Source organism: Ochotona princeps, chromosome X (genome assembly GCF_030435755.1).
Source record: "Ochotona princeps isolate mOchPri1 chromosome X, mOchPri1.hap1, whole genome shotgun sequence".
NCBI lineage: Eukaryota > Metazoa > Chordata > Mammalia > Lagomorpha > Ochotonidae > Ochotona > Ochotona princeps.
The window spans coordinates 93,773,618-93,801,510 of NC_080865.1; the positions used below are offsets into that span (position 1 = coordinate 93,773,618).

Here is a 27,893-nt window from a genome sequence, read left to right on the forward strand (position 1 = left end):
GATGTGCTTAATGTGCCACGTTGCGTATTTAGTGGTTAAATCGGCAAGTGTCACTCCTTATTGGTATCATTTCTGTTTGCTGCTGTTTACTTCTCAGTTCAGAGTCCCTGTTAATGGTTATTTCAGGAGAGTGCATTCCAGTTTTATTATAAAAAAGAAGTTCATTAATTTTTTTTGAGGGGAGGGAGAGTTTTTTAAGAAAGCATTAGTCCGAGGAAAATAGATGTTAGTCAATCTATAGGAAGAAACCTTCCGTGATCTTAGTCGGCTGACACTTTGTGCAGTGTTTGGGTGGTTCCATCTCACTCCTACCTTCTGGATGTTTTGCCCAAAGGCGCCTTTGCTAATCACTGTTGTGCATATGTATCCGCAAAAACCTTGCTTATCAGAAGTCCAGCTGAACAACTGAATGACTGACCCACACAATAGTGTTGTTCCTGACACAGTGGGAATGGCAAGCAACTGGGAAAGGAAGCGTGTAATGCATACGTCTGCCCAAGTTCACCAAGTTCTGAGGTGTTTCTGCAGCACTAGCAGTGCAGTTGGATTGTGAAACGGAGAGGACAGTCTCTCCAATGACTGGTTTCTGTGTGTTGCCTTCCACCCGTGAGGATCAAATTTCTTTTGATCTTCTCTTGCTTCCCAGGAAACTCTGAGAGGTGTGCTGATTTATAATCTGATCTTTGTTCCTTGGTGTAAAAAGTAAAACTTCACCCTCACAAACACAGCAGATTCTCTAGAAAAGTCCTTATGATTGTTTATCCAATAAAAGAAGTCGTTAGGTTATTTTGAAGAATCCAGTAATGCAAAATGGTGGCCTGAGTGTCAGCACAATCATGTATTTGTCCCGTTCACTTCAAATATGTGGCCATGTGAAGATTTGACTGTTGAAAAACATTTCAGTAGGCCACAGACTGTCAAATAACTGTATGTAGTATATTAGGAGTAATTTCTTAGGAACTCTTTTTGTGAAGTGGAAAGCTCAAGTAGGCTAGCTATCTTTAATGTGGTTTGGGGCTGGCAGTGTTTCCTGAAGCATGCAGATGGAAATTGGTAGACCAAACCTCAGAATGCAAGCATTCAGGGTTCTCAGGGGGAGAACGAGTTTAATCAAATCAAGTAGACCATTGGAGTAACACAGTAGGCCTGTGTATGTGCCCCCCCATGGCATCCATCTTCCGAACCCCAGAGATAAACACGACTCTGACTTTTGTGTTAGGATTTGTTTTCCTACATTTTAAGGACTTCAGGATACTAAGAAGATGTCTCAGGGTAGTAGCTTTAACCAAATATTCTTTTTTTTTTTTTTTAAAGATTTATTCATTTTATTACAGCCAGATATACACAGAGGAGAGACAGAGAGGAAGATCTTCCATCCGATGATTCACTCCCCAAGTGAGCCGCAACGGGCCGATGCGCGCCGATCCGAAGCCGGGAACCTGGAACCTCTTCCGGGTATCCCACGCGGGTGCAGGGTCCCAATGCATTGGGCTGTCCTCAACTGCTTTCCCAGGCCACAAGCAGGGAGCTGGATGGGAAGTGGAGCTGCCGGGATTAGAACCGGCGCCCATATGGGATCCCGGGGCTTTCAAGGCGAGGACTTTAGCCGCTAGGCCACGCTGCCTGGCCCCAAATATTCTTAAAATAAGTGATTTTATGGGAGAAAAAGGCATACTAATACATGAAAAACACAGGATTAAAAAATGTCTCCATTGAACCTGAAAGTCTTGAGCCAAGTAAGAAAACCACAAACAGTAAAGTCAAAATAAATTGCTAAAGGGAAAAAGTATGTCATATAGGGTCAGAAAATATGTTGCAAAAAGGGAGATTTAAGCGCACGTACAAGAAGCAAGACAATTCTTTTATAATTATATAGTGTCTTCATAATGTCTACTTCATAATTTTAACAAATTCCTTTATAGATGTGCTGAGTATAAAAGTCATTTTAAAAGCGTTTTAACATTTTTAGACTATTCAGTTGTCATGTGCTTTGTTATCTAAGAAGGCAATTCACCGTTAGATTGTATTGATCAAAATTGGAGTGCGTTTTCACTGTAAGAAGGTAATTCTTGACACTGGAAATTTGTAATTTGCACAAATATTCTATATAAGACTAAGGGAAGTGCCCAACAGAAAAAAGTCATCTCTCCCCTTAGGAGAAGGAGTTGGTAGAAAAAATAAGACTTCTAATTTTTCACATCATCCAAACACACTGGTCAGTTTTACCATTCGAGGATAGTTGTGATGACAAAGATGATAGAATGTTAGATTTAAGGAAAAAGTGTAAGTTGGTAGAACAACAATTTATTTATTGAAATTTTCTGGGTGGTTAAGAGAGCAAGTTTTCCTTAAACTTATGAGAAGCAGATGGAAAAAGGAAAATAGTTTATCTTTCAACAAGAGAAATGATGGTCCTGCTAAATTTAGACTCCAGCTTTAACTTGTGACATCTGGGAAAATACTCAAATTCGTTCATCATCCAGCTTGCATTTACCTAGAAGAGCCTGAAGTTCAGACTAGACCTCTAACAAGGACTTATGAAGGCAAATATTACCACGCTGATTTCACTTCCTTTAATAAAAGATACCAAAACTCTCGTCACGATAGGGAAAGCAATATACACATAGTCTTGAAAAACTCATAGGGAATGTGCATTGTGAAGACACTGTGCATGGATTTCAAAAACATTTTTACACAAAGCAAACTTTTCATTCTTTTATACTCCTTTTTTTTCCTTGCAAGGGAGACACTTGGGGTGAGAGACATTGACAGAAAGGAATTGGAGGAATTGGAGAGACAGTAATTAGAGACCGATCTTTTCATCCTACGGTTCATCCCCCAAATGCCCACAACAGTGAGGTCTGGTCCCAGCTGAAGCCAGAAACTCCATCCAGGTCTTCCATATGTAATGAAGTTGACCAAATACTTGGGTTCTCTTCCACTGCATTCCCTGGCACATTAGCAGGGTGTTGGATTAGAATCAGAGTAGCTGGGACTCAAACTGCAGCTCCTGTATGGGTTGCTAGCCTCACAAGCGGCAGCTTAAACAGCTGCACTGCAGTTCTGGCCCCTTCCTATTAACTTTTTGGAGCTGCCATCTCTGGATGTCAGTGAGATTTTTTTATTTATTCTTTGTGAAGGGTTTCCTAACAAGAGGGGAAACTTAGGCTGGACTGTGCTACTGTTCAAGGTCCACTGGCTCCACTCCAAGTTGGGAAAGCAGCAAGCAGTGCCTTCCTGAAAGTTCTCTGTGACGATCTGTGATCTTCAAGGATCCTCCTTTTCTCTTTGAGAAGATTCACTCCCTATCCCTGTTAACAGTTACCTCCTAGACAATCTTAATTACTCAGTTATTCTTTGATTTACAGATTTCAGTTTGCCTAGCTTATAAGGAGAACTTCTTTTGTGGAAAGTTAGATACGCTTGCTCTCGATATTTGAGTCAGTTACTTTGATGGGGAAGTGAATAGTTTGTTTATTAAGTCTGTGCGTTATACTAACTCTAGCAAGGCTGCTAATGTTTGGGCCAGTATTACAGGTGACCTTTAGATAAAGAGCAGGGGTTTTTCAGGGAGAGCGCTAATCCCAATCCCACATCCCCTTCACGGACAGCTGATCTGTTTTTATCTCTTCCACTTATTTACACACCCTGACAAGAGTTTGATGAAGGAAAAGGTTTCCGTATTGTTGAAAATAGAAACAAATAAATAATTAATAAATTGGAGAAAGGGGCTGGCTAAAACTGGGGCAAAGTCTGTGACAGATACTAGGAGGCTGAGGTTTATGGGAGCCATCAAATAACATCCATTCCTCCATTTGAAACGAACAGAGGAGTAAGAAGCAGGAGCCAGCCAAAGTTCTAAATAACAGCCGAGGCCTCCTGAAAGGCTAGAGTCTAGATGGGTGTTTGTGAAAAGCTTCCACAAAGTTCACCTATTGACAGATCTTCCCTGCTGGGGGCAGCAGTGCCCACTCCTTAAGTACTACATGTTGTAGAACAAACCAGAATTATAAAGAGCTTCACAAACAGGCCTAATTTGAGCCTGCCTGTTCCCAAACAGCACTCAGATAAGAAAATGAAAATGACGATGTAGACCATCCAGCTATGGTGGTGGAGTACAGCGGGTGGCGCGGCGGGGGTGGCTAGTGGCCAGTCCCATAGAGCCAGGACCAGGTCACAGAAAGGCTGAAACTGCTGTGCTCTCTTGGCATGACAGGACATTTTTAACTGACCATACAACTGAAACCACACCTGACAACGACTTTAGTAAGGCAGACGATGTTTTATTTCTCTAAGTCAGTTTTATATAAAGGGTTGTGGCAGTACAGAATGAAAGGTTATGAAAACTGGAAGGGAATTCAGAATTGTTTGTGTGACCTTTTCATTCGTTGGGTGAGGGCACAAGCACCGCAGTGGGACCAAGTGACTTGACACTACTGGCTGAGCTAGTTGGCTGCAGTCAGGCACAGACCAAGGTCTTCTTATTCCTAAGTCATCGTTTTTGCACACCCACTGGTTCTGTATTTAGACATCAGAGAAAGCAAGCTTAAATTAAGTGAAACTTCGCAATTCTATTAAGTGTGGAAACTTTTAACTTACTCTAATAAGACATGTCTATGATGTGAATACGCAGAATACATGAAAGAGTCCTTAGTCTAGTGAACTAGTGGATGGAACATCTTTGTCTCTGACCCTCTTTCTCTGTACATTTGCCTTTCCAATAAAAATGATTCTTTAAGAGAGAATGAGAGAGAGAGAGAGAGAGAGAGAACCAGCATTGTAGCATATGAGTTAAGCTGCTGCCTGTAGCATTAGAATTCTATATGGGTGCCAGTTCGAGTCCTAGCTGCTCCACTTCTGATCCAGCTCCCTGTTATTGTGCCTGGGAAGATGATCCAAGTACTTGGGCTCCTACACCCACATAGAAAAGCCAGAAGAAGCTCATGGCTCCTGGCTCAACCGTGCTCAGCACTGCCCATTGTGGCTACCTCGGAAATGAATCAGAAAATCAAAGATCTCTCTTTCTCTTTGTCTCTCCTTCTCTATTAACTCTGCCTTTCAAATAAATAAACAATTTTTTTAAAAAGATTAAGAGGTAAAAATGCTTTAAATGCTTTATTTCCATATTATAAAGGAAGATTTAATTATTCTGACTGATGAGCATGACTACTAACAACTGGGACGCATTTTTAAAATAGCTTGCAGGTTCTTTTTAAATCTTTATTTTTGCTTATTTAATGGTATATGTAATTTTAAATTTTATTATCTAATGTTTATGTGAAGAGGAAAAAATTTTTGTTCGCTGATTCACTTCATATAGCACATCCAGGACTAAGCCAGGCCAAAGGCAGGGGATTCAGAACTCCATCTGAGTCTTCCATGCTAGTGACAGAGGCCTAAGCACTTGAGCTATAAAAGCTGCTGCCTCCCAGGATGGATTGCAAGTGCAGGAGACAGGGCCTGAACTGGAACTTCAATCTGGGTTACTGGCATCTCAAGCAATAGCTTAATCTGCTACATCGTAAGGCCTAGCCCAGGAAATATTATTAAATATTAATGAGTTATAATTTGGTATCCAAATCTTATCCCATCCAGCCTTTTATGAAATAAAGTAATTCAATTACTTTTCTTGCATCATGTGGCCCTTATAGAACTGTAAGTCTGCAGTGTGGAGGTGACATTGGTAAACGAAACAACTGCAGAAGGGGTGGACTACAGAAATAACGCAGCTTCTGGGTAGAAGGACCTCACCACGCACACGTTTTCCCAAGGGAAGCCTCAGTCCAGTGCACTGGCCTCCTCTACCACCCGTCCCTGTAATTAGTTATGAAGCCCTTGCGACTGTATCTCTGAAAGGATTCTTTAATCTGCAGCTTCCTCTCCAGCCCAGCTGCCCGAGCTCATGCCTGCATGACTTCTTTGAGGAGCTATTGCAACAGTCTCCAAACCAGTTTCCCAACCTCGAGCTTCAGCCTCCCTTCCACCCTACAATTTATTCTCCAACTACCAGCAGAATGATCTTGCTGAAACACAGATCTGATCTCTCCCTAATTAGAAACCTCCAGTCCTTCTCAGGGCCAACAGACACAAGGCAAACTACTGAGCACTTTCCAATCAAAGCCCCATTATCTTTATCAGCTTTACTTCCTGCCATGTACCCAGGACATTGATAATTAGGTTGGCTACTCAGGGTTTGCCAAGAAGTCCTATCCTTTTATGAACTCTCTTCCTTGGACTGTCCCTTCCACCCCTTCCACCAGGAACTCTTGTGGTCTCTTCATCCTCATAGGGTTCCTCAAATAACCCATGTTCTGTGAGTAGCCTTGCGTACACTCTCTGGTCAGTTGTTCTTTTGCTCTCCACAAGTACCTCCCTTTTTCCTTCGTGACAGGAATTCCTAAGGAGCGAATTCTCTTAATATCCTTAACATGTACTATTCTGAGTAGTAGCACATAGTTCATTAGTAACGATGTGCTGAATAAAGAACTGAGGCTATACCGTAACTCTACACCTTTCTCTTTTACTCCAAAGAAGCCTGCTTTCTGAATGCAGTATGCACTGATACATTCAGATATGACAAGGCACTTTCAATCATAACCATTACTTTTTACTAACGTTTAGTTGCCTAATCCACAAAGATTTTGCTTGCAACATAAGAAATTGGTCTCATTCCCTACTTTTGCCAGGTATTCAAAGCCATATATATATATGTGTGTGTGTGTGTGTATATATGTATATATATGTATGTATATATGTATATAGATACACACAATTTGACCAAAGGAGCATGTTCAAAGATTTTTTTTTTACCTTTTGATCTTTGACCTGTAGGATGTATTAGGAATGTTAAAAGCAAAAACATGGGGTGAGTGATGTGGTGCAATGGTTAAGACAGTGCTGGAGAAACCTGCACTTAGTTTCAGAGTGCCTGCTTCAAGCCTTCTACGTCTGAGCCAGCTTCCGCCCGATGTACTTGTGGGAGGTGCCAGCTCCAGTGTTGGCTCCATACCATCCACGTGGGAGACCTAAACTGTGTCTCCACCCTTTCCTGGTCCAGTTCTGGCTATTGTGGCCATTTGCAGTATGAATCAGCAAATGGAGTATCTTGGAATGAATATCCATGCACTCTATCCCCTATGTGTCACTTTCTCCATTATTTTCTTCCTTCTTCTTGAATATATTAAAAATAACAACCTATACCTACTATGCGCTGAGGCATAGTAGGTATAGGCTTCACCTGTGGCACCAATATCCTGTATGGGCAACAATTCTAGTCTCAGCTGCTCCACCTCCAATCCAGCTCTCTGTTAATGTGCCTGAGAAAGCAGCAGCAGATAGCCCAAGTCCTTGGACCACTGCGCTCACGTGGGAAACCCAAACCAGCCCAGCTCCAGCAGTTGCATTCATTTGGGAAGTGCATCAACAGATAGAAGATTTCTGTCTCTACTTCTCTCTAGCTCTGCCTTTCAAACAAAAATAAATATTAAGAAAGGTAACTCTTTCACTCTGTTTATTCTTCTATGTGATGCTCCTTTTCAAATAAATAAATCTTTAAAATATAACTAAGCACAGTTTTAGTTTAACAAAATCCCGGACCTGGAATGCATCTTACCCCCAACCACCTTCCCCTAAGGTGGTCACGCAGGTTGTGAACTATTTAACCCCAAGGAGAGCCATTCTCATAGATCACAATGTGACCTGCGTTTTCTTCATCACTCAGTACCCTGCTTATCTAATCCATCCCTTCTTCCCCTATTTTAAAAAAAGATTTACGTAATTATTTTAAAGTCAGAGTTACAGGAAGGGAAGGATAGACAAAGAGATATCATCCATTCACCAACTCTCCTCACATGGCTGGCAACATTAGGGCTGGGTTAGGCCAAAGCCAGGGGCCAGGAGGTTCTTCCGGGTCTCCCACAAGGGTGGCAGGGGCACAAATATTTGGGTCGTCTCTTGCTGCTTTTCCCAGGCTGTTAGCAGGAAGCTGGAGCAGCTGAGCCTTGAACCTGTGCTAAACACAAGATGTCGGTGTATCGGGTGGCAGCTTTAGCTGTTATGCCGCAATATTGGCCCATTTCTCTTTTTTAAAAACAGAAAAAAATATGCATATCTGTGTGTGTGTGTGTCTGTTGTGTGTGTATTTGTTTGGAAGACACAGAAATAGAAAGACAGAGAGTGATCCATCAGTCACTGGTTAACTTTCCTAATGTCTAATGCCCATAACAGGGCTGGGCCAAGTTAAAACCAGGATCTAGGAACTCCATCCAGGTCTCCTGCATGGTGCCAGGGACAAAGCACTTAAGCCATCATCTGATGCCTTCCTATGGGTTCACATTCACAGCTAACAGGACTGGAAGCAGAAGCAGGGATCAAACCCAGGCATTCCAATATAAGATGTGAGTGTATCAAGCAACATTTTAACTGTTGCACCAGATCACCCCCTTCTCCCCTTGTCAAATAGCGAAACTTGGGTTCTAACAGGTCAGTGGGTTTACTCAAGAGCACACGAAAGTTACTGAAATGTTCTCATTAAACAATAACTTGCTACCTTTGTAGCTCTCAGTCATTCTCCTAATCCCAGTTGCCCTTGGAGACCATGAGACTAGAGAAGAGTGTTTACTGTAGTTGTATGGCTAATGGTCAAGAATGCCTTAAGCTAAGTATGCAATGTAAGTCATTTAGTATTTCTCTAAATTTAAGTTATTGCTACTCCTTTAAAAAAGAAAATTTTATTTACTTCAAAATCAGAGAGAGAGAGAAAATCTTCTACCCATTGGGTTACCCCTCCCCAGAAGACAGCCTGGGAGGATTGGCCCAGGCTGAAGCCAGAAACTTGGAACTCAAACTTGGAACTTCAGTGTCTGTGGCAAGGCTCCAAACACTTAGGCCATCATCCAGTACCTCCCAGGCACATTAGCAGGGAGCTGAATCACAAGTGGAGTATCCAGGACTCAAACCACTGCTCTGATTATGGGGTGCCTGCCATGCAAGCTACAGATTAACCCACTGTGCCCCAACACTGGCCCCTTGATTCCCTCCTCCAGCTGTACTGCATGCTTGACACAGTAACAGCATGCACTATAGCAACCTGTTGCCCTCAAGGTTACTGAAGCTCAGGTAGCTATTTAATCTGCCATGTTGTCAAGCTGTGTGTTCTTGATCTTGCTGACCCTCTCTGATTAATCATTGACTGCTATCATCTTGTGGATTCTGTTGTTAGCATTGCTTTCTGCTTTGCTTTTGTAACTCACAGATAAGCACAACCGTTTTCTTTCTTCTTTTTAAAATTGTTTATTACATACTTACTGAGTCAGAATGTAGAGAAAGACAACCTGCAGCTATCTTCTTTAAAAAATGTACTTAGAGTGAGAAAGGGGGAGGGGGGGAAGAGAGGGATGGAGACAGAGCTTCCATCTGCTGGTTCACTCCCCAGTAACTACAATAGCTGATGCTGGGTCATGCCAAAGCCAGGAGACAGGAGCTTCATCATGATCTTCCACATGAGTGCAGGGACCCAAGTGTTCGGGCCATTTTCCGGTGCTTTCCCAGTCCACTGGCAGAGAGCTGAATCAATAGTGGAACAGCGAGGAGTCAAATTGGTGCTCATATGGGATGTTGGCATCACAAGTGGTGGCTTTTCCCACGATGCCACAACACCAGCCCCCTTTCCTTTCTTCTGTTCTCCAAACCAATGCATAACAGCATGTTGGCTGCTGACCATGGGTCCTTGGTTCTTTACTGCTGTCTTCAGCTGTCTGGGATGCCTTTAGGATATTGGTTCTTTGCCAAAATAATTTGTCTGTCTCTTTGTTGCATATGGGGGTGATCTGAGTGCTTGAAGATGCCAGCAAGGTTGTCTCCAAATAAGTGTGACTCTGGTCCTATAATTGTCTCTATATAATCATTTAAATATGAAATATTTCTTGGGAGAAAAAAATCTTGGTTAGAAAAATTCATGTTGAGCAGACACTCTGTGGCTAATTGCTTGTCTCTAAAGGAAAATTCATTGGAAAAATACCTACTGCTTCTTTTGTCCCTTACTCCATGCTCATTTGGTGCCACGCTGAGAATGCCGAGGTGTTTTTGGTAGGTTTGCTTGAGCACGGATAGAAAAATGAACTTCTTGGACCCAGTGCCATGACTCAGGAGTGAAATCTTCATCTTGCAAGCACCAGGATCCCATATGGACACAAGTTAGTGTCCCTGGTGCTCCACTTTCCATCCATCTCCCTGCCTGTGGCCTGGAAGAGCAGTCAAGGACAGCCGAAAGCCTTGGAACCCTGCACCCACGTGGGAGACCCAGAAGAGGCTCCTGGCTTCAGAGCAACTCAGCTCTGGCTGTTCAGCCACTTGGGAAATGAATCAGCAGATGGGAGATCTTTCTCTCTGTCTCTGCTTCTTTCTGTAGCTCTGCCTTTCCAATAAAAATAAATAAATTTTAAAAAGAGGACTTCTTAAAGCCCTAGCTCTGACTATGATGGAGGATTATGTTATTTACTTGAATTCTTTGCTTTGGATTACTAAAGCTAACTGATCTTTCTGAAATGGATTGCGTGCTGGACTTAATCAGTCAAGACATAAAACTGAATTAGGTTAAGGAGCAGAAATTTTGTTAGAAGTTTGATATTTGTTGTTAGTGGTTATTGGCACTTGTTTATTGTTCATTTTATAATTAGGAATTTCCTTGTAAATGTTTGTTTTTCAGGCTGGTTGGAAGGAAAGTCATGCAACATTTATGAATGAATTAAAAAATCTTCAGGCTTCTGGATTGACTACTCTTGGTCAGGCTCTGAGATCTTCATTTGATTTGTTAAATCTCAATCGATTAATATCTGGAATAGACAATTATGGACAGGTAAAAAAAATTTTGAGTGAGTATAGCTAATTTATTTTGGTGACTTGGGTAAGAAAATTAACTTGAGTATGTTTACCAAGCTTTCTGTTACTTTTCATAACTTCGCAAAAGAGGTACATTTATCTTTTAAATACATCCTTTCAAAAAAGTTCTGGTTTTTAGTTCTCAAATGTTGCTTGGTTATTTAAATAAATAAAGTTGCCTACAATCAAATCATTGGACAGCTGAGAATTGGATGAGTAAATTGCTGAGAAATGTTGAAATAAGAAAATTGGAAGGTTTCAATATTGTTGACTGCCCCATCACTTGCAATCTGTTGAAAAAACTCTAGTATGAGATGAAGGCAGAGTAGCATTCACTACTACCACCATTGTTCTTTCATATTCTAAAAATTCTTCTCACAATGCTCAGAGTCCAGGTGCAGAGCAGGAGTTACTCCTGTCCCGTATCTTGCAGGTTTTGACTCACATGAATACATTCATGAATGTGGATTATCCCACTGTTATAACTTCCTTAATATTGCTTTCTGACTACTTGGAAAATAAAGGGGAACAAGTGTTTAGATATTATAGTGTGGGGAATTCCTGAATTATCAGAATTTGTTTATACATAGCTTACCTTTTCAGAGATTATTATTTTCATTCCCTGATTTTTGCCACTAATATTTTTCTTCTTATCCTGGCATTTTTATCATATACTTGAGAGATCATTGGCAAGACAAATGTAAAAGTTTAAATACATTTTTATTACCTTTCTTAGATCTAATGCTTTCAAAATGTATTTTAGGGGAGAAATCCATTTTTTCTAGACCCATCTATGTTAATCACCATCACCGATGGAAAGAAGTTAACAAGCACAGCTGGTGTTCAAGAAGAGGTGAGATTTAATGCTTCACATTTGTTTTAATGGCAAAGACAATGCAACCATCTGAGGGAGGTATGTATTTCCCCTGGAAAATAGGTTTGGGGCTGGCGCTATGGCACAACAGGTTATGCCACTGCTTGTGACACCAGCATCTTATTTATAAGTGCAAATTCCAGTACTGGATGCTCCACTTCTGATCCAGCTCCTTGCTAATGCACCTCTGAAAGCAGAAGGTGACCTGGACCCACAACAGATTGCTTGGACCTTGCCATCCATGTAGGAGACCAAGAAGGGGTTCTTAACTCCTAGCTTTGGCCTGGCACAGGTCAGGATGTGGTAGCCATTTGGAAAGTAAATCAACAAATAGAAGATCTGTCTCTCACTCTCCCTGTCCTGCCACCTGTCCTGCTGTTGAGAAGCCCACATCCTTTGTTGAATTTCATTGGTTTATGTCTCGGGTTTTACCCCTTGGAAACTGTAATTTTAGCTATCTCTGGGACATCTAAATTGAGTTCCTGGCTCCAAACTTCAGCCAGTCTCAGTCTTAGCCATTATGAACATTTGGAAATTGAATCAGCAGATGGTAGTGTACTATATCTCTTTGCCTTTCAAATGAATAAATAAATAAATAAATATTTTATTTTATAAAAAAATAAGGGATGGGCATTGAGGTATAGTTGTTAAGCCATGTGTGCATCTCATATTTTGAGTGCCTGGTTTGAGTCCCAGTTCCTTTCCTTCTAATTTAGATTCCTACTAATGTGCACTCTGGGATGCAGCAAACGATAGCTCAAGTAGTAGTATTCTTGCCACTCACGTGGAAGACCCAGATTGAGTTTCGAGCTCCTAGTTTGGCTTGTCCTTGTCGTGGCTGTTGCAGGCATTTGGGAAGTGAAACAGCAGATGGAAGACTGATATCTCCCCCTGCTCACCTACCCGACTTCTGTCTTTCTCTGCCATTCTGTCTTTAAACTAAATATATATATTTTAAAGTTCATTCAAACTTGGTCATCTTTGAAAGACTGCTTAATTTTATTGAGTTATAGGAGAGAAAATGAAATATTTAATGCTTCCTTCTCTTTTGTATGAGTTGCTCTGGTGAACTTTTTCAAATTTTACCTTATCAGCTTCATCTTCCCTTGAATTCTCCTCTGCCTGGAAGCGAACTAACCAAAGAACCTTTTCGTTGGGATCAAAGATTATTTGCCTTGGTGTTACGTTTGCCTGGAGTGGCTTCTACTGAACCGGAGCAAATAGGAAGTGTACCAACTGATGAATCCGCCATCACACAGATGTGTGAAGTCACAGGAGGTATGAGTAATGTTTACTATTTCTGTAAGAATTCAGGACAACAGAGTGTAGCTTTCATGAAGTCCAGTCTTGTTTTCTTTAAGAATCATTTAACTCTGCTGCTTAAACTCATGTGGTTGTTACCTAAAGTGATATTTTGGATTCCAAATGCTTGTGTTTTATTTTTATATTAATTTTTATAACAGTGTTTGATTTTTAGCTTACTTGATGCTGTTGTTTCTTCTTCTGATATAGGTCGCTCCTATTGTGTTAGAACACAAAGAATGTTAAACCAATGTTTAGAATCTCTGGTTCAAAAGGTTCAGAGTGGTGTTGTTATTAATTTTGAAAAAACAGGACCAGATCCACTTCCTGTTGGAGAAGGTACAGTAGATCACTTTTTTAACCCTAAACTGTTATATAGAGGACTGACCTAAGATTTAGAAGACACTAGACAAATTACAGTAGACACAGTCTTCATTTTCTGAACACAGTAAACACTTCTAAACATTCATCCAATGACTCCCATATATCACTGCCTATATGTATGCTTAGGTAGCCAATTTGTAATAGTTTTCATCTCATGTTGAATGTTCCCAAGAATATTCCTCCTTTCTGCAGTCCGACTTATAATTCCCTGATTCCAGTCTTGGGATGATACTGACTCATTCACCTTTCTATTCAGGAAATTTCTTGAAATTAACTATGGTGAGTCACTTAAAGTAGAAATCTATTTTTTACCTTATAAGTGCCACATATCTTCATGGTCAGTGTTAGTTTACCATCCTTAGTAAAAGGTTGTGAATATTTACCCAGGAACAAAGATTATATACTCATATATTCTAGGCCACTTTTTAACTGCAGAACCTTGTTCTTCAAGTAAAGTTTTCAGGAAATTGAACATTTAGACATAAAGAACATCATGAAGTTCATAGAAAAATGGAACTAAAACATAAATTTTGGGGCTGGTTATTGTGGCATAGTGGGTTAAGCTGCAGTTTCCAATGCCAGCACCTCATACTGAGGCACCGGTTCAAGCATTGGCTGTTCTGCTTCGGATTCAGCTGCTTAACGATGTGCCCAGGAACGCTTAAGTCCCTGTCGCCCACATTGAAGACCTGAATTGTATTGCTAGCTTCTGGTTTACCCTGGACCAGTTCTACTTATTATGACCATATTGTACGTGAATCAGTAGATGAAACAGCCACCCCCCACCACTGTCTTTCAAATAAAAATTTAAAAATTAGACTGTTTATTACAGTGCAAAAAATTATATATATACATAATTATTTCATAATATGCATTTTGCATGGATTATTTTTGAAGTCCCCATGTATATGGATATATTCATATTATGATTTGTACTATGATATTGTGTGGTCTGATTCATACATTATTTATTACTTTGACCAAACCATAAGGGGTGAGTGTGCAAGGCAGAAAGCTACACATTTTTGAGGCAATGGATTCTGTTTCCTGGCCTATTTATTTATTTATTTATTTGCTCTTTTTTCATATCCCTTTGAGAAGCTATTGTAAAAACAGACCCACTTCCCTATAAACACACACACGTGGCCACTCACGCACACACACACATATAGAAACACACATTTTTACATGTGGTTTTAGGGATTTCTCAGATTCCTAACTTGAGATCCTGCTTCCCTATACAACAGTGTGCCTTCACAGTTTATTTAAAGTCAGTCATACTGGCAGGACAACTTATATTGCTATCAATTGACTATGCAGTCGAGAATTTTGTGTTCCCTACACTAACTTGAATCAGCAACTTTCATATTGAATGCTAGTGAAATTTTGTTTCATGTAAATAGCTCAGCTTTTCTTTCTAGCTGTAATTCTCCTTCCTTTACAGTTCTTAACTTTCAGATTCTAATGAGAGAAATGAAGTTTTTCTCAGAAAAACACACATCTTCAGATTTGTGAGATCAACATCAAAGGAATTTTTTTTAAGATTTATTTATTTTTGTTGCAAAGTCAGATATACAAAGAGGAGGAGAGACAGAGAGCAAGCTCTTCCATCCGATGATTCACTCCCCAAGTGACTGCAATGGCCGGTGCTGCACCCATCCAAAACCAGGAGCCAAGAGCTTCCTCCCGGTCTCCCACACGGGTGCAGGGTTCCAAGGCTTTGGGCTGTCCTCAACTGCTTTCCCAGGCCACAAGCAGGGAGCTGGATGGGAAGTGGTGCTGCCGGGATTAGAACCGGTGCCCATCTGGGATCCCGGGGCGTTTAAGGCGAGGACTTTAGCCGCTAGGCCACCATGCTGGGCCGTAAAGGAATCTTTCAAAGCTGTTACATCATTTTTCCTATATCTCATCAAACCTGGTCTAAAATATTGTGGTCTAAGTAGCTCCCTGGTTAAAGCAGTGCATAAATAAGTAAATCAAATGACTGGTAATTTACGTAACATGAGACTCAAATTGTTGAAACATATCTTTTACAAATAATTTATGCTGATGAATCATCACATAAAAGATTATACAACTGTCTTACCATGCTTATTTTTGGGGGGTGGGGGCTAATGAAATATACTGTTTAAGTAATTTAAATGCATTTTGCATACATTATTCAGTAGTATGACCCTTTAAGGACTGCTTTTTGTTCCCTGCTCCCAAATATATAGAGTATGTGTGTGTACATATATTATATAGAGGGTGTGTATGTGTGTGTGTATTTTTTCCTAGTAGCTCTTTCTACACTGAAGAGAATTGAAGAATTTTTATCTTGTCTCTGTGGTCTTGGTTCTATTTGTTCAGTTAAAAAAAATGATCTAATTGGGAATAGAATAGACATAGGGTACTTCAAAAAATACAAAGAGATGGAATTAAATAGTAAGTTGATTTGGGTGCAAAAATGTTGAAATCTATTCATTCAGTTTTCTAGAAGTTCATGGAAGTGCACTTTATGATTAAAAAACCTATACATAGATTTAAAACTTTTTGTACCAATATAAACTTAATTGCTTAATTTTCCACACTTTTTGAAGCACCCTCATGCATAAATGGAATTTGCAGTCTGTTTTGTCAGATTTCAAAAATGTAAACACTACACCAGGTAATAGATGATTTCATTTACACAGTTTACTTATTTAAAAAAATAACCATTGTCTTGATGTGTTCAAGTATTGTATGTGTTGAAGTATCATAAAATTTACAATAATTTTAGTATAACTATAATCTTAGGTTAAGGACAATGAGAGATGTTGTATTAGAGAGGATGGATTGGATGGAAAGAGTTGTTAGGGAAAATATTTAGAAGTCTTACTAGAAAATTTTCCTCGTCCATTTTCCATGAAATATGTTTTGTTTCATTTACTAATTTTTTTTAGCTTGAAAATTTGTACAAGTAAGCAGCTATAAAAAAAATCATGACAGTATGTCTCTTGTTTAACTTTTAGATGGACTTATGGATTCATCAAGGCCAAGCAATTCATTTGCTGCTCAGCCATGGCATAGTTGTCATAAACTCATTTATGTACGACCTAACTCTAAAACTGGTGTTCCTGTTGGACATTGGCCGATTCCAGAATCCTTTTGGCCAGATCAGAATTTACCTTCACTAGTAAGTGTCATGAAACAAAATGGGAAACATCATTCTGGGATTTCAATTCTCGAATCACAGTGAACATTTTAGAATATGGATGGGCATCTGACATGGTAGTAAAGGTGCCCTTTGGGATGCCCGCATCTTATAACTAAGTACCTTGATTTGACTCTCCACTCCACACCTGATTTCAAGTTCCTGCTAATATATAAACCCCTAGAGGGTTCAGATGATTTCTCAAGGACTTGAGTCTTTACCAATCAGCTGTGAGACCCCAGTGACATTCATAATCCTTGGCTTTGGGTTTGCCCAGCCTTAGCTGTTGTGGACATTTGAGGAGTGAACCAGTTGGTGGGAGAACATATTTGCAGATTATGTAAAACTGATAAAGGATTAATATCCAGGATCTATAAAGAGCTCAAGAAACTCAACAGCAACATAACAAACATCCAGTTAAGAAATAGGCAGAGAACATGAACAGATATATTTTTTTTTGTCTTCCTATATTGCCCTTGCTGTCCATCTTTCTTTCTCTAGGACTCTGATCAACCGAACTAAAGCTATTAATAAAATGGCTTCTCCATTAATATGGTCTTGTACCCAAGCATGCAGGCCTATTCTGACTCCCCAAAAGTATCCCCATCTCCAGCTAGTCATGGCAAGCATGTGGGTGTGACCAGCACTTGGAACAAAATCCCCTTGGACAAACTTAGTATTGGTCTATGTCTTGCCTGTTCTCTGCCTTAATGTGTTTTCATCTTACTTATCAGTGACTCAAGCTGTAAATTACCTTATGACAAAATGCCATGGACCTCTTCTCCAGCAACATCCGAGCTATCTGTGACCTCATGCTATAATGGAATGAAGGGAGCTTGGAAGTTGCAAAAATGGATGTGAAATCCAGGGTTAATCCAAAGGATCCTAATGGCTTCTTAAATATGTTGAAAAAGGTTTTTCTTTTTTTATTAATTATGAGTATTTGGGCCCCGCAGCGTGGCCTAGCGGCTAAAGTCCTCGCCTTGAACGCCCCGGGATCCCACACGGGCGCCGGTTCTAATCCCGGCACCTCCACTTCCCATCCAGCTCCCTGCTTGTGGCCTGGGAAAGCAGTCGAGGACGGCCCAATATATTGGGACACTGCACCCGCGTGGGAGACCCGGAAGAGGTTCCTGGTTCCCGGCTTCGGATCGGCGCGCACCGGCCCGTTGCGGCTCACTTGGGGAGTGAATCATTGGACGGAAGATCTTCCTCTCTGTCTCTCCTCCTCTCTGTATATCCGGCTTTCCAATAATAATAAATCTTTAAAAAAAATTATGAGTGTTGTAATTTATCTTTCCCCTTCCCAATGAAAAGTAGATGATAGAGATAAGAAAATCTGAGTTTTTGGGCCCGGCGGCGTGGCCTAGCGGCTAAAGTCCTCTCCTTGAACGCACCCGGGATCCCATATGGGAGCCGGTTCTAATCCCGGCAGCTCCACTTCCCATCCAGCTCCCTGCTTGTGGCCTGGGAAAGCAGTTGAGGACGGCCCAAAGCTTTGGGACCCTGCACCCGTGTGGGAGACCCGGAGGAGGGTCCTGGTTCCCGGCTTCGGATCGGCGCGTACCGGCCGTTGCGGCTCACTTGGGGAGTGAATCATTGGACGGAAGATCTTCCTCTCTGTCTCTCCTCCTCTGTGTATATCCGGCTTTCCAATAATAATAAAATCTTTAAAAAAAAAAAAAGAAAAAGAAAATCTGGGTTTTTAGGGGCTATTGTCCTACCACAGCTGGTTAAGCTGCCTGTGATGCAAGCATCCCATATAGACACTGGTTCAGATCCAACTGCTGCACTTCAGATCCAGCTCCTTGCTGAAGCACCTGGAAAAGTAGCAGAAAATGGCCCAAGTACTTGTGCGCCGGCACCCAGGTGGCCAACACTGAGGAAGCTCCTGTGTCTGGCCAGTCCCATCCCGTCACTAAGACCATTTAGGGAACAAATTAGCAGAAGCAAAATCTCTCTGTGCCTTCCTCCCTGCCTCCCTCCTTCCTGGTTTGTTTCTCTTTTGCCCCTCCCCCTGTAACTCTGCCTTTCAAATAAATGAATCTTTAAAAAATTCTAAGCCCTTCTTCTTCAGAAAAGTTATTGGTGATTCCTGGAAGTCTAGTAAATCTTTCTGAAAACATTAGTTTGTATCTTATTGATGACATAGCAAAATATAAAAGGGGCTTGCAAGTTATTGTGAAAGAATATGTGACTTGTTTGATACATGACCAAATATCTTCCTTTCCCTTCTTTTAGCCTCCACGAACGTCTCATCCTATTGTGAAGTTCTCCTGTATAGATTGTGAACCAATGGTAATAGACAAATTACCCTTTGACAAATATGAACTTGAACCTTCGCCTTTAACTCAATACATCTTGGAACGAAAGTCTCCCCATACTTGCTGGCAGGTACTTATCCTTTCCTATTAGCCAAATATCTGTAACTGCACTGGAGTTTGTTTTAAGAAATGTTGATTGGTATATGCTTGCAATGAGGGAATCTCAACTGAACTTGAACTGTGGTTATGCAACAAGGTGGAGGAATCCACCATGGGGGGAGGATTTGGGGAGGGGCGGGGAGAATCCAAGTACCTATGAAACTGTGACACATAATACAATGTAATTAATGAATAAATTTAAAAAATGTAAAAAAATGTTGAAAGTTAATGTGCAAATAATTAGATCAAATCTGTTAACACTGTTTTTGCAATGCTATCAAATTAGCAGTAGGGCCAACCAAATAATTTTAGCACAATAGAAATCATTATCATATTGTAAATTACTATCTAAGGCATCAGAGAAGGCACTAGAGTATGAAGAAATTTCATATATTTATTAATTCCCCATCAAGCCTGTCTATGGGCCCCAGGCTATGAATCCCTAATTGAAGAACATAATTATTTTTAGTTATGGCTTCTAGAACTGGAGCAAGGTTCTCAGTCCTTAGTTTATATAATCCTTTAAACAGATGCTGCATTTATTTGAAAAGCACAGTCTGTCTCTGTCTCTTGTTCTCTCTCTCTCTCTCTCTCTCTCTCTCTCTCGACAGAGATCTTCCATCTACGGGTTTACTCAGCAAACTCCCACAACAGCTGTGGGACTGGGTCAGCCAGAACCTCATCTGAGTCTCCCACAGGAGTAACAAAAACCCAAGTATTTGAGCCATCATCTCTTGTTATTTCCCTGGATGTTCACTAGTAGGAAACTGGATCAGAAGCAATGATAGACTCCCATCTAGGAACTTTGGCACAGGAAGCAGGCATCTCAAATTGTAGCTTATCATGCTGCACCACAATGGCCACCCCTCAGCTTTCTTTTTGTAATGTTCCATTTTCTGAAAGCCTATTGTCTGGGCCTGGCATTGTGGCATACAGGTAAAGCAGCTGCCTGTGACACTGGCATCCCATACGGGTGCTGGTTCGTATCCCAGCTACTCAACTTCTGATTCAGTTCCCAGCTAACGGTCTGGGAAGACAGCAGAGTGCTTAGGTCTCTGCCACCCAGATGAAGTGCTTGGCTGCAGGCTCCATCCTGGTCCGATGGCTCTGTTGCAACCACCTGAGAAGTTAATTAGCTGGTGGAAGATCTCTATCCTTTCTGTAACTCTGGTTTTTATTGTTGTTTTATTATTTTTATTTTTCATGATTTTTACATAGGTGATTAGGGTCAAAGGCTACAGGAAGGTGAGTGAAATCACCATTTCCACATTCTCCTTTTTCCCTTCCTGTTTCTGAGGGAAGGGGAGAGGCAAGGAGAGAAGCCACACTCAGCCTCCCAAACACCTCTGCACCCTGCGATGGAGAGCAGCCACCTGACACCACCCCAGGGTGCCTGAATTGCGGCATGCTCTGAGGGTCCTGCTCATTCAACAGCTCTGAATTACTGCCAATCTCACACTCCAAGCACAGTGAAAGCTCTCCAGAATCTACCAGTTGATAGACATAGTCCACCATAGAACCTCCGTTTGCCCAGTTATTCACTGCCACCACTTGGCCGGGGTAGTTGATTGATTGGTTCTGTCCTCCATCCTCTGTTGTGATACCACGTGTCCTCTGCACTCTGATTTTAAAATAAATGAATTTTTTTAAAAGATTTATTCAGTTTATTACAAAGTCAGATATACAGAGAGGAGGAGAGACAGAGAGGAAGATCTTCCGTCCAATGATTCACTCCCCAAGTGAGCTGCAACGGGCCGGTGCGCGCCAATCCGATGCCGGGAACCAGGAACCTCTTCCGGGTCTCCCACGCGAGTGTAGGGTCCCAAAGCATTGGGCCGTCCTTCACTGCTTTCCCAGGCCACAAGCAGGGAGCTGGATGGGAAGTGGAGCTGCCAGGATCAGAACCGGCGCCCATATGGGATCCCGGGTGCGTTCAAGGCGAGGACTTTAGCCACCAGGCCACGCCGCCGGGCCCAAATTAAATGAATTTTTAGAAAGCTACACTTTTATTAATTTCAGAACTTAATTTGTCTTAATGAATATTGTTACTTAATGATATTTCAACTTATATTTTCCATTTTGCTAACCAGGTATATGGGTATTTATGTTGTGGTCTGTGATTGCATAGTTTTGCTTACTTCCTAAATGTAACATATAAAGAAAATAAATGTGAACATTGTATTTAATATGGCATATTCTGACATAAGCAGAGGCTAACAGCACTCTTTCTCTGCCGATAATGTTGCAATGAACTGACGCTATGAGCTTGGTTTTACATAAAATCCTTACTGTCCTAACTGTACACTACTTCATGTTCTCAGGTATTTGTTACTAGCAGCGGGAAATACAATGAACTTGGGTTTCCATTTGGTTATTTAAAAGCCAGTACCACTTTAACTTGTGTAAACCTCTTTGTGATGCCTTACAACTACCCAGTTTTACTTCCTCTTTTAGGTAAGTAAAATACATAGTGACACTTAATCATCTCTAAAATACAACAATGAAAAACAGTGGAGGAAACATTCTGAATAAAATCAAAGATTCATTGATACCAGGATAGACAGAAATCTAAAAACTGTTTCAAAAGCATAGATTCTGAACATACATGTTTTATTGTTTTGCTTTGGTTTTTTTTTTTTTTTTACATCAAATAAAGAAATACCCTTGATTTGTAGTGTATGCTCCTTATGCTGTTCTTGAGGTTTCATATTGCTATGTGCACCCTTCCCTTGCTATGAAATGCACTTGGCTTTTTCATAGACTCATTTGGGCCAAAACATCCCATTGATTCGGGCTAGCTTTTCAGTCATTTGATGGTTTTTCTTTAAAAATAGAACTTTGATGGCAATATCAGCTTGCATTTTTTTCTGCCCAGGATACTAAATGCTGTTGAGACATCTATTTTAGGGAGGGTAACGAATTAAGGAAACAGGCACAAGAGTAAATTCTGCAATAACTGCTGTACCAACTGTGGTTTCCCTGGCAAAACTGTGACCGGAGCCCCTCAAGAAGCTAGGCCTCAGATACGACTGAGAATGTGTGTGGAGAGCCGCTCTTGAAGAGCCACATCTATTTAGAGTAATACAATGTTGTGCAATAACCTTCTAATTATAAAGTTGTGCATGCTTTTATCAAGTGGAATTTCTTGATTTTTGCTAAAATAATCAAATCTTCACTAAGGTTATATGACTATTTAAAGCCTAAGATTTTAGTATTATAAGCACAATATATATTAAATGTACTGAATAGGTAATAATTATAAATATTGAGAGTTAAAAAGTTTAAGAGTAGGTCGTCATAAACATATGATATCTTAATAGCTTATCTATTTTATTTTAGTCCAGTTTAAAGCTACCTTCTATGTTGTGTCTAACTTAAACATAAAGGTATCTTTGAGCTTAGTAAGACTCCCAATAAAGTTAATTTTGTGGTTTATTTCTCTTTGGTTAAATATGTGTATGACTTCACTTCCTACAGCTATAAAATGAAGATATTATAATAGATAACCATCACTGAAACTATTATCAGTATTATTTTTTATTTTTTCAAGGACATTTTTGGATGCACTTATTGCAGTATAATTGCCATAAAAACTGTATGTGCGTATTTAATGTATACAATTTGACGATGTTGGAGATAGGCATACATACATAAAATCACCTATCATATCAAAAATTTATCCTTGCCCATTTTATTTGTTTATGATAAGAGTATTTAACATAAGATCTATTTTGTTACTACATTTTTAACTAATCAATACAATATTGTTCACTATAGGCACTACGCCAGAGGACATTACCTTAAGTGAAACATGACAGAAACAAAAGGCAAATACTATTCTATACTCCTTTGCATAATTTTTTTAAGATTTATTTTTTCTTTAATTGAAAAGGCAGATTTACAAAGAGAAGGAGAGACAGAGAGAAAGATCCTCCATCCATTGATTCACTCACCAAGTGGCCGCAATGGCAACGGATCAGTCAAGCTCCCATGTGGGTGCAAGATCCTAAGGCTTTGGACCATCCTCGACTGCTTTCTCAGGCCACAGGCAAGGAGCTGAATGGAAAGTGGAGCAGCTGGGACACGAACCAGTGCCCATATGGGATCCCAGTATATTCAAGCCAAGGATTTAGCCACCGAGCCTTTGTGCCACACCCTACATACTTTTTATTTTGGGATAATTGTAAGTTCACATACAGCTGTGATAGATAATACATAAAGAGATGACACCAAAAATATAAGCCACAAATGCAAAATTAGACATATGAGGCTATATCAGACGTAAACCTTATATTCACCAAAGTGTACAACAAAGAAAAGGTGACCAATGACATAGTATAAAATGTTTGCAAATTGGATATTTGATAAGGGGCTAATACTCAAAATATATAAATAACTCCTATCAACAACAAAAACGACCAAATAAGTCAACTAAAAATGGGCAAAGAAGTTCAATAGCATTTCTCCAAAGATTAACAGATGGCCCATGAGTATATGAAAAGATGATCAACATTACTAATAAGGAATGGAATAAGGAGCAAAGCTGGATTCGAACCCAGGCACTCCAATCCTGCAATATGGGATATAGGCATCCCAAGTGGTGTCTTAACCTACTGCATCAAATTCCCTGTCTGCATTTTTTAAATGGTTACAAATGGTACAATCTTTTTATTGGTCTTATCCATATAGTCACTGTTGGTATATAGAAATCCAATTGGTTACCTCTCAGTCTTTTGATTTTTAACTTGTAATGGTTTATTTATCTTTATTTAAAATGTAGACTTCACAAAAGGAGGAGAGACAGAGAGAGATCTTCCATCCAAACCTAGGCAGATGTGTGAAGCCAGGAGCCTTTTCCAGTCTCCCACATGGGTGTAGGGTCCCAAGGGCCATCCTCTGTTGTTTTCCCAGGTCACAAGCAGGGAGCTGGATTGGAACTGGAGCAGCCAGGATACAAACTGATGCCCACCTTGGATGCCAGCAGAAGCAGGTGGAGAATTAGGCTGTTGAGCCCCACCGCTTCTGTGATTTTTAGAATCAATGATCGTTAGAAGATCTGTTTACTACAGTGAGCCAGGAATTTGTCTTATAACAAAACAAGTGGAATCAGAAAACAAAGCACTGCATTTTATGATGTTGTGAATTCACCAAAATGTGAATAATCAATTATATGTCTGTAAAAAGAAGAAAATGTCTAGTTGCTTTCCATAGGTAACCATTAAGAGTTTCACATAGTCCTGTTTGCAGAGAAATTAGACACATGGCATTGGGATAGTTTTGCTTCTGAAAGTAAAACATTTTTAAACAAGAACTAAAAAAATCCAAAGAAATAAGACAAAACAGGATAGATTTATAGTATCTTTAGTATATATACTAGTTTTAGCAGATTCATATTTTTCTGGGGATACCAATTTTGAATTATTATATTAAAAATATTTTTCTTATACTTGGAAAGAAGTAATGAGATGTTTCATACATTTGGGGGGATGCAGCTCAGTTCTAGACAAATTGCATGCATTTTCATGCAGTGTGCATAATGTACCTGGTTTGTTAAAATAATTAAAGCTAATTATAAAAAGATAAGAAATGTTTGCTTGTTTAAGCTGAATAAATTCAGGTATATCACAGAACATGGTACTCAAGGAGCATACTGACTATGGAAACCAAAGAAATGACGAAAGAGAAATCTGGTTCAAAAAGGATGAGAAGCTTAAGGAAAATCTGAAGTAGAGTGTAAGGATTGCCCGTGGTTGCTCAGAAATTTAAGGTTTAGGTTTTATTTTCATATACTCGATAAACTCTCTTACTTTGACCTTCTAGCACAAAGTACAGCATCCTCTATGCTTAAATTAAAAAATAAAAGTTATTCTATCAACCAGGGACCCATGGATTCCTATCCTTAGGTGGAAATTACTATAATAGTGTTACCAACACATAATAGTTTACAGAAATATCTCAAGGAGATCAGAATCATATTTGATATTTTATTTGTATCAAAGATGGAAGAAAAATGTGTAACTCGAGAACTTATTCCATTTTCTACAAAAATATTGCAGATAATTTTGGTAAATACTGCAACAAATTACAAAAGCCAATAAACTACAGTGACAATTTTATCTAGTGCAATTCCAATCTGAAATATCAAAATGTGAACTGCTTAATGTAAATATTGGAAGTTAGGACTAGCTTAATGTAATATTTTATTGGGTTTTCTGTTACAGATGACTTGTTTAAAGTTCACAAGCTTAAGCCAAATCTGAAGTGGCGACAGGCTTTTGACAGCTACTTAAAAACTCTGCCTCCATACTACTTATTAGTATGTATTTCTGTGTATATATACATAAACTGTATCAATGATTGTTGTCCTAAGAAATGCCAATGAATCAGTTTTCCCATGCAATAAGAAAGCCATCTTTTTAATTTTACACATATTTGTGTCATCATTGTCTTCTGCAATCATGTGTAAGAGTTTGGAGATGAAGTGGTGCCACAAAAAGGAACTGCTTTATTTTATTTCTTTTCCCTACCGTGGCTATTTATTTATTTATCAATTTATTTATGTGAAACACATCTATGTTTGTCTTACTGAAGCTAGGCTTACAAAATTGAAGTTTGAAATTTAAGAACAGATCTTTTTTCATATATGACATCAACTTTCCTTTGTAACTCTAGACATTCTCTGTGGGATTTCCCCAATGAAAAAGGAGACTACAGCTGCTTATTGATTGTTAAATGTATTTTAGATAGAGCATGAAATTTAAGAAATGGTAGGCAACCTCCAAAAATTACTTGGCTTCATTTTTATTTTTATAGTCAGGACAGTATTCATGATCATTTTAAACTGGTAATATAACCTAAAGCAAGATTATCCAAACTATTTCAGAGGTTAATATGGTAACTTTAAGCCAAGTTTCTAGAGATGACATGACAGAATCTTAAATTATACCAATGGTGTCACTGGGAGGAGAAATTGGTGTGTTAGTATTTATTATGACAGGAATGGGGTGCACAATAAGATACAATGTTAAATGTTTTTATGACGTGGGGATTAAGACTGAAAGCAATTTACCTGTTTGAATTTGCTGTTGTTCTTCTTATCCCACTCTATTCTGATTTTTTTACTTTCTGGTCCTTATTTCTCTGCTATTTTCATTGCCACTTTTTAATGTTCCATGTTTGGTTTTATGTGCAGCACCTTGACTTCTAAGAAATGAATCATGTCCCTTTGCCTCCTATAGCTGAACTTTGAGTATTTTAAGATTTATTCTATTCTTACTGTTGTGTATTTTGTTTCCTTATAGCCATTAAAGAAAGCACTAAGGATGATGGGAGCTCCAAATCTGATATCAGATAATTTAGATTGTGGACTTAGTTACAGTGTTATCTCTTACCTTAAAAAACTCAGCCAACAGGTAGTATTGGTAAAAACAAACAAACAAAACTCCTTTGCCCTCGGAAGTGCATTTCCTTATTCTTTAGTGTAATTGTAATTTCTCAAATTAAATGTGTATATATCTCTACACTCTATGAATTAATAATAATGTGATTCTCTATGGCTTCTAGCTTAAACATTTAACTACAGTTAAAGGTCTGTCAGTATCATTTGATGCTGTGCCATTTCTCCTTTTGCCTGCCAGTTTGTTCTACCCTCAAGCTGGTTGCTCGTGGCCCAAGAGGGGGAGAGGCTTAATAAAATTCTCTCGTGGGTCACGTTTTTGCCTGTTCTCAACCTAGTTTCTTCTCCAATCACTTTGGGCTAGAGAATTTCCCTCTTTAGGCCAGCACACTGAGGCATGGTGTGATTCACTGGCTTGCCTGAAATTGGTTTTCAGACACACACTCACATGCTGTCCCTTGGATGAATGGTCATGTGCTTTCCTCTGGGGAGTGGGCAGCTGAGACCAGTATTCCTCCGCCTGGAGTATAATGGGTCCCCAGGAGACCTGAAGAGTGGAGTTCAACTTCCTCTCATTTTGCCCTGCAGCTATGCCTGTATAGCCCCACCTCATTTATCGTTATTCACCTTGTCCCTTGCCTGCCCCTCTCTATTAGTACCTCATCCTCCACTCACCACTCCTTGTCATACTTCTCACCTCTCCCTAGCCCATTCTTGCTGAGTAGAAATGTCAGAATTACTGAGGGTAGAGCCTTACTGCTATACAAATGTGTTCTGTTTTAGCGCAGATTATCTAATAGGACAGATGCATGCATAAATGTGTTCCCAAATAGGAAACTACAGTTACATTTTCAGGGATTAGAATGCTTAAAGTCAGATATGTTTGGAAGTTTGGCTTTTCAAAACAGAGAGTAGCAAGCGAAGTGTCAGATTTCATTAAAGGATCAAAAGAACTCCACAACTGAGATGCTGACACACCTTGCTAGGAACTGGCCAAAAAAAATTATATTCTAGAGCTTACTAGCTCTTACCAGTCCAGTGTGCTCAGAAATACAAAATAAAGTGAAGTCAAAATCTTGGTAGATTCATGATCTACTAAGTGTCCCTTATTGCTTTTTCCTCTCTGCTAATGTATTTTCTTTTGTTGTTATAAATGTTTTGGTTTGGTTACTTATTTATCTATTTATTAATCTATTGATTTGTATGATTTCTATTTAATGTTTACCCTGGGCCTTTAAGGCTGTCTCAGCAGGGTTTGACCTCAAGGAAGAAAGTGAACAGAGTTGAAAATAATAAAATTCTAGAACTTTTGGGGGCCAACATTTGTATATGTGACCTTTCAAGACCATTTGAGAAAACAGAATCTTCATCTCACATTTCATGTGTTAAGAATATTTGCAGTTAACATACTTAATTCTAGTTTTTAGAGAAATTGATAGATGTCTTGGCCAAACCACAAAAAAT

General features: G+C 39.6%; 1 protein-coding gene across 4 annotated transcripts in view; it reads left to right on the forward strand.

Moving 5' to 3' along the window:
- LOC101524246 (integrator complex subunit 6-like) overlaps nt 1–27,893 on the forward strand; it is a 58,292-nt gene that overhangs the window by 18,328 nt on the left and 12,071 nt on the right. Inside the window, exons 1-10 of one of the 4 annotated variants that reach the window (XM_058658421.1) lie at nt 8,577–8,669; nt 10,706–10,855; nt 11,642–11,731; nt 12,847–13,030; nt 13,265–13,393; nt 16,429–16,592; nt 18,852–19,004; nt 21,355–21,487; nt 25,255–25,349; nt 26,335–26,445. In XM_058658421.1, coding sequence (XP_058514404.1) covers nt 10,736–10,855; nt 11,642–11,731; nt 12,847–13,030; nt 13,265–13,393; nt 16,429–16,592; nt 18,852–19,004; nt 21,355–21,487; nt 25,255–25,349; nt 26,335–26,445 — 1,179 coding nt within the window. In that variant the 5' untranslated portion in view covers nt 8,577–8,669; nt 10,706–10,735. Of the gene's footprint in view, nt 1–8,576; nt 8,670–10,705; nt 10,856–11,641; nt 11,732–12,846; nt 13,031–13,264; nt 13,394–16,428; nt 16,593–18,851; nt 19,005–21,354; nt 21,488–25,254; nt 25,350–26,334; nt 26,446–27,893 lie in introns of those variants that run through there. The other 3 variants (XM_036497813.2, XM_058658420.1, XM_004587733.4) reach the window with 3 other exon arrangements.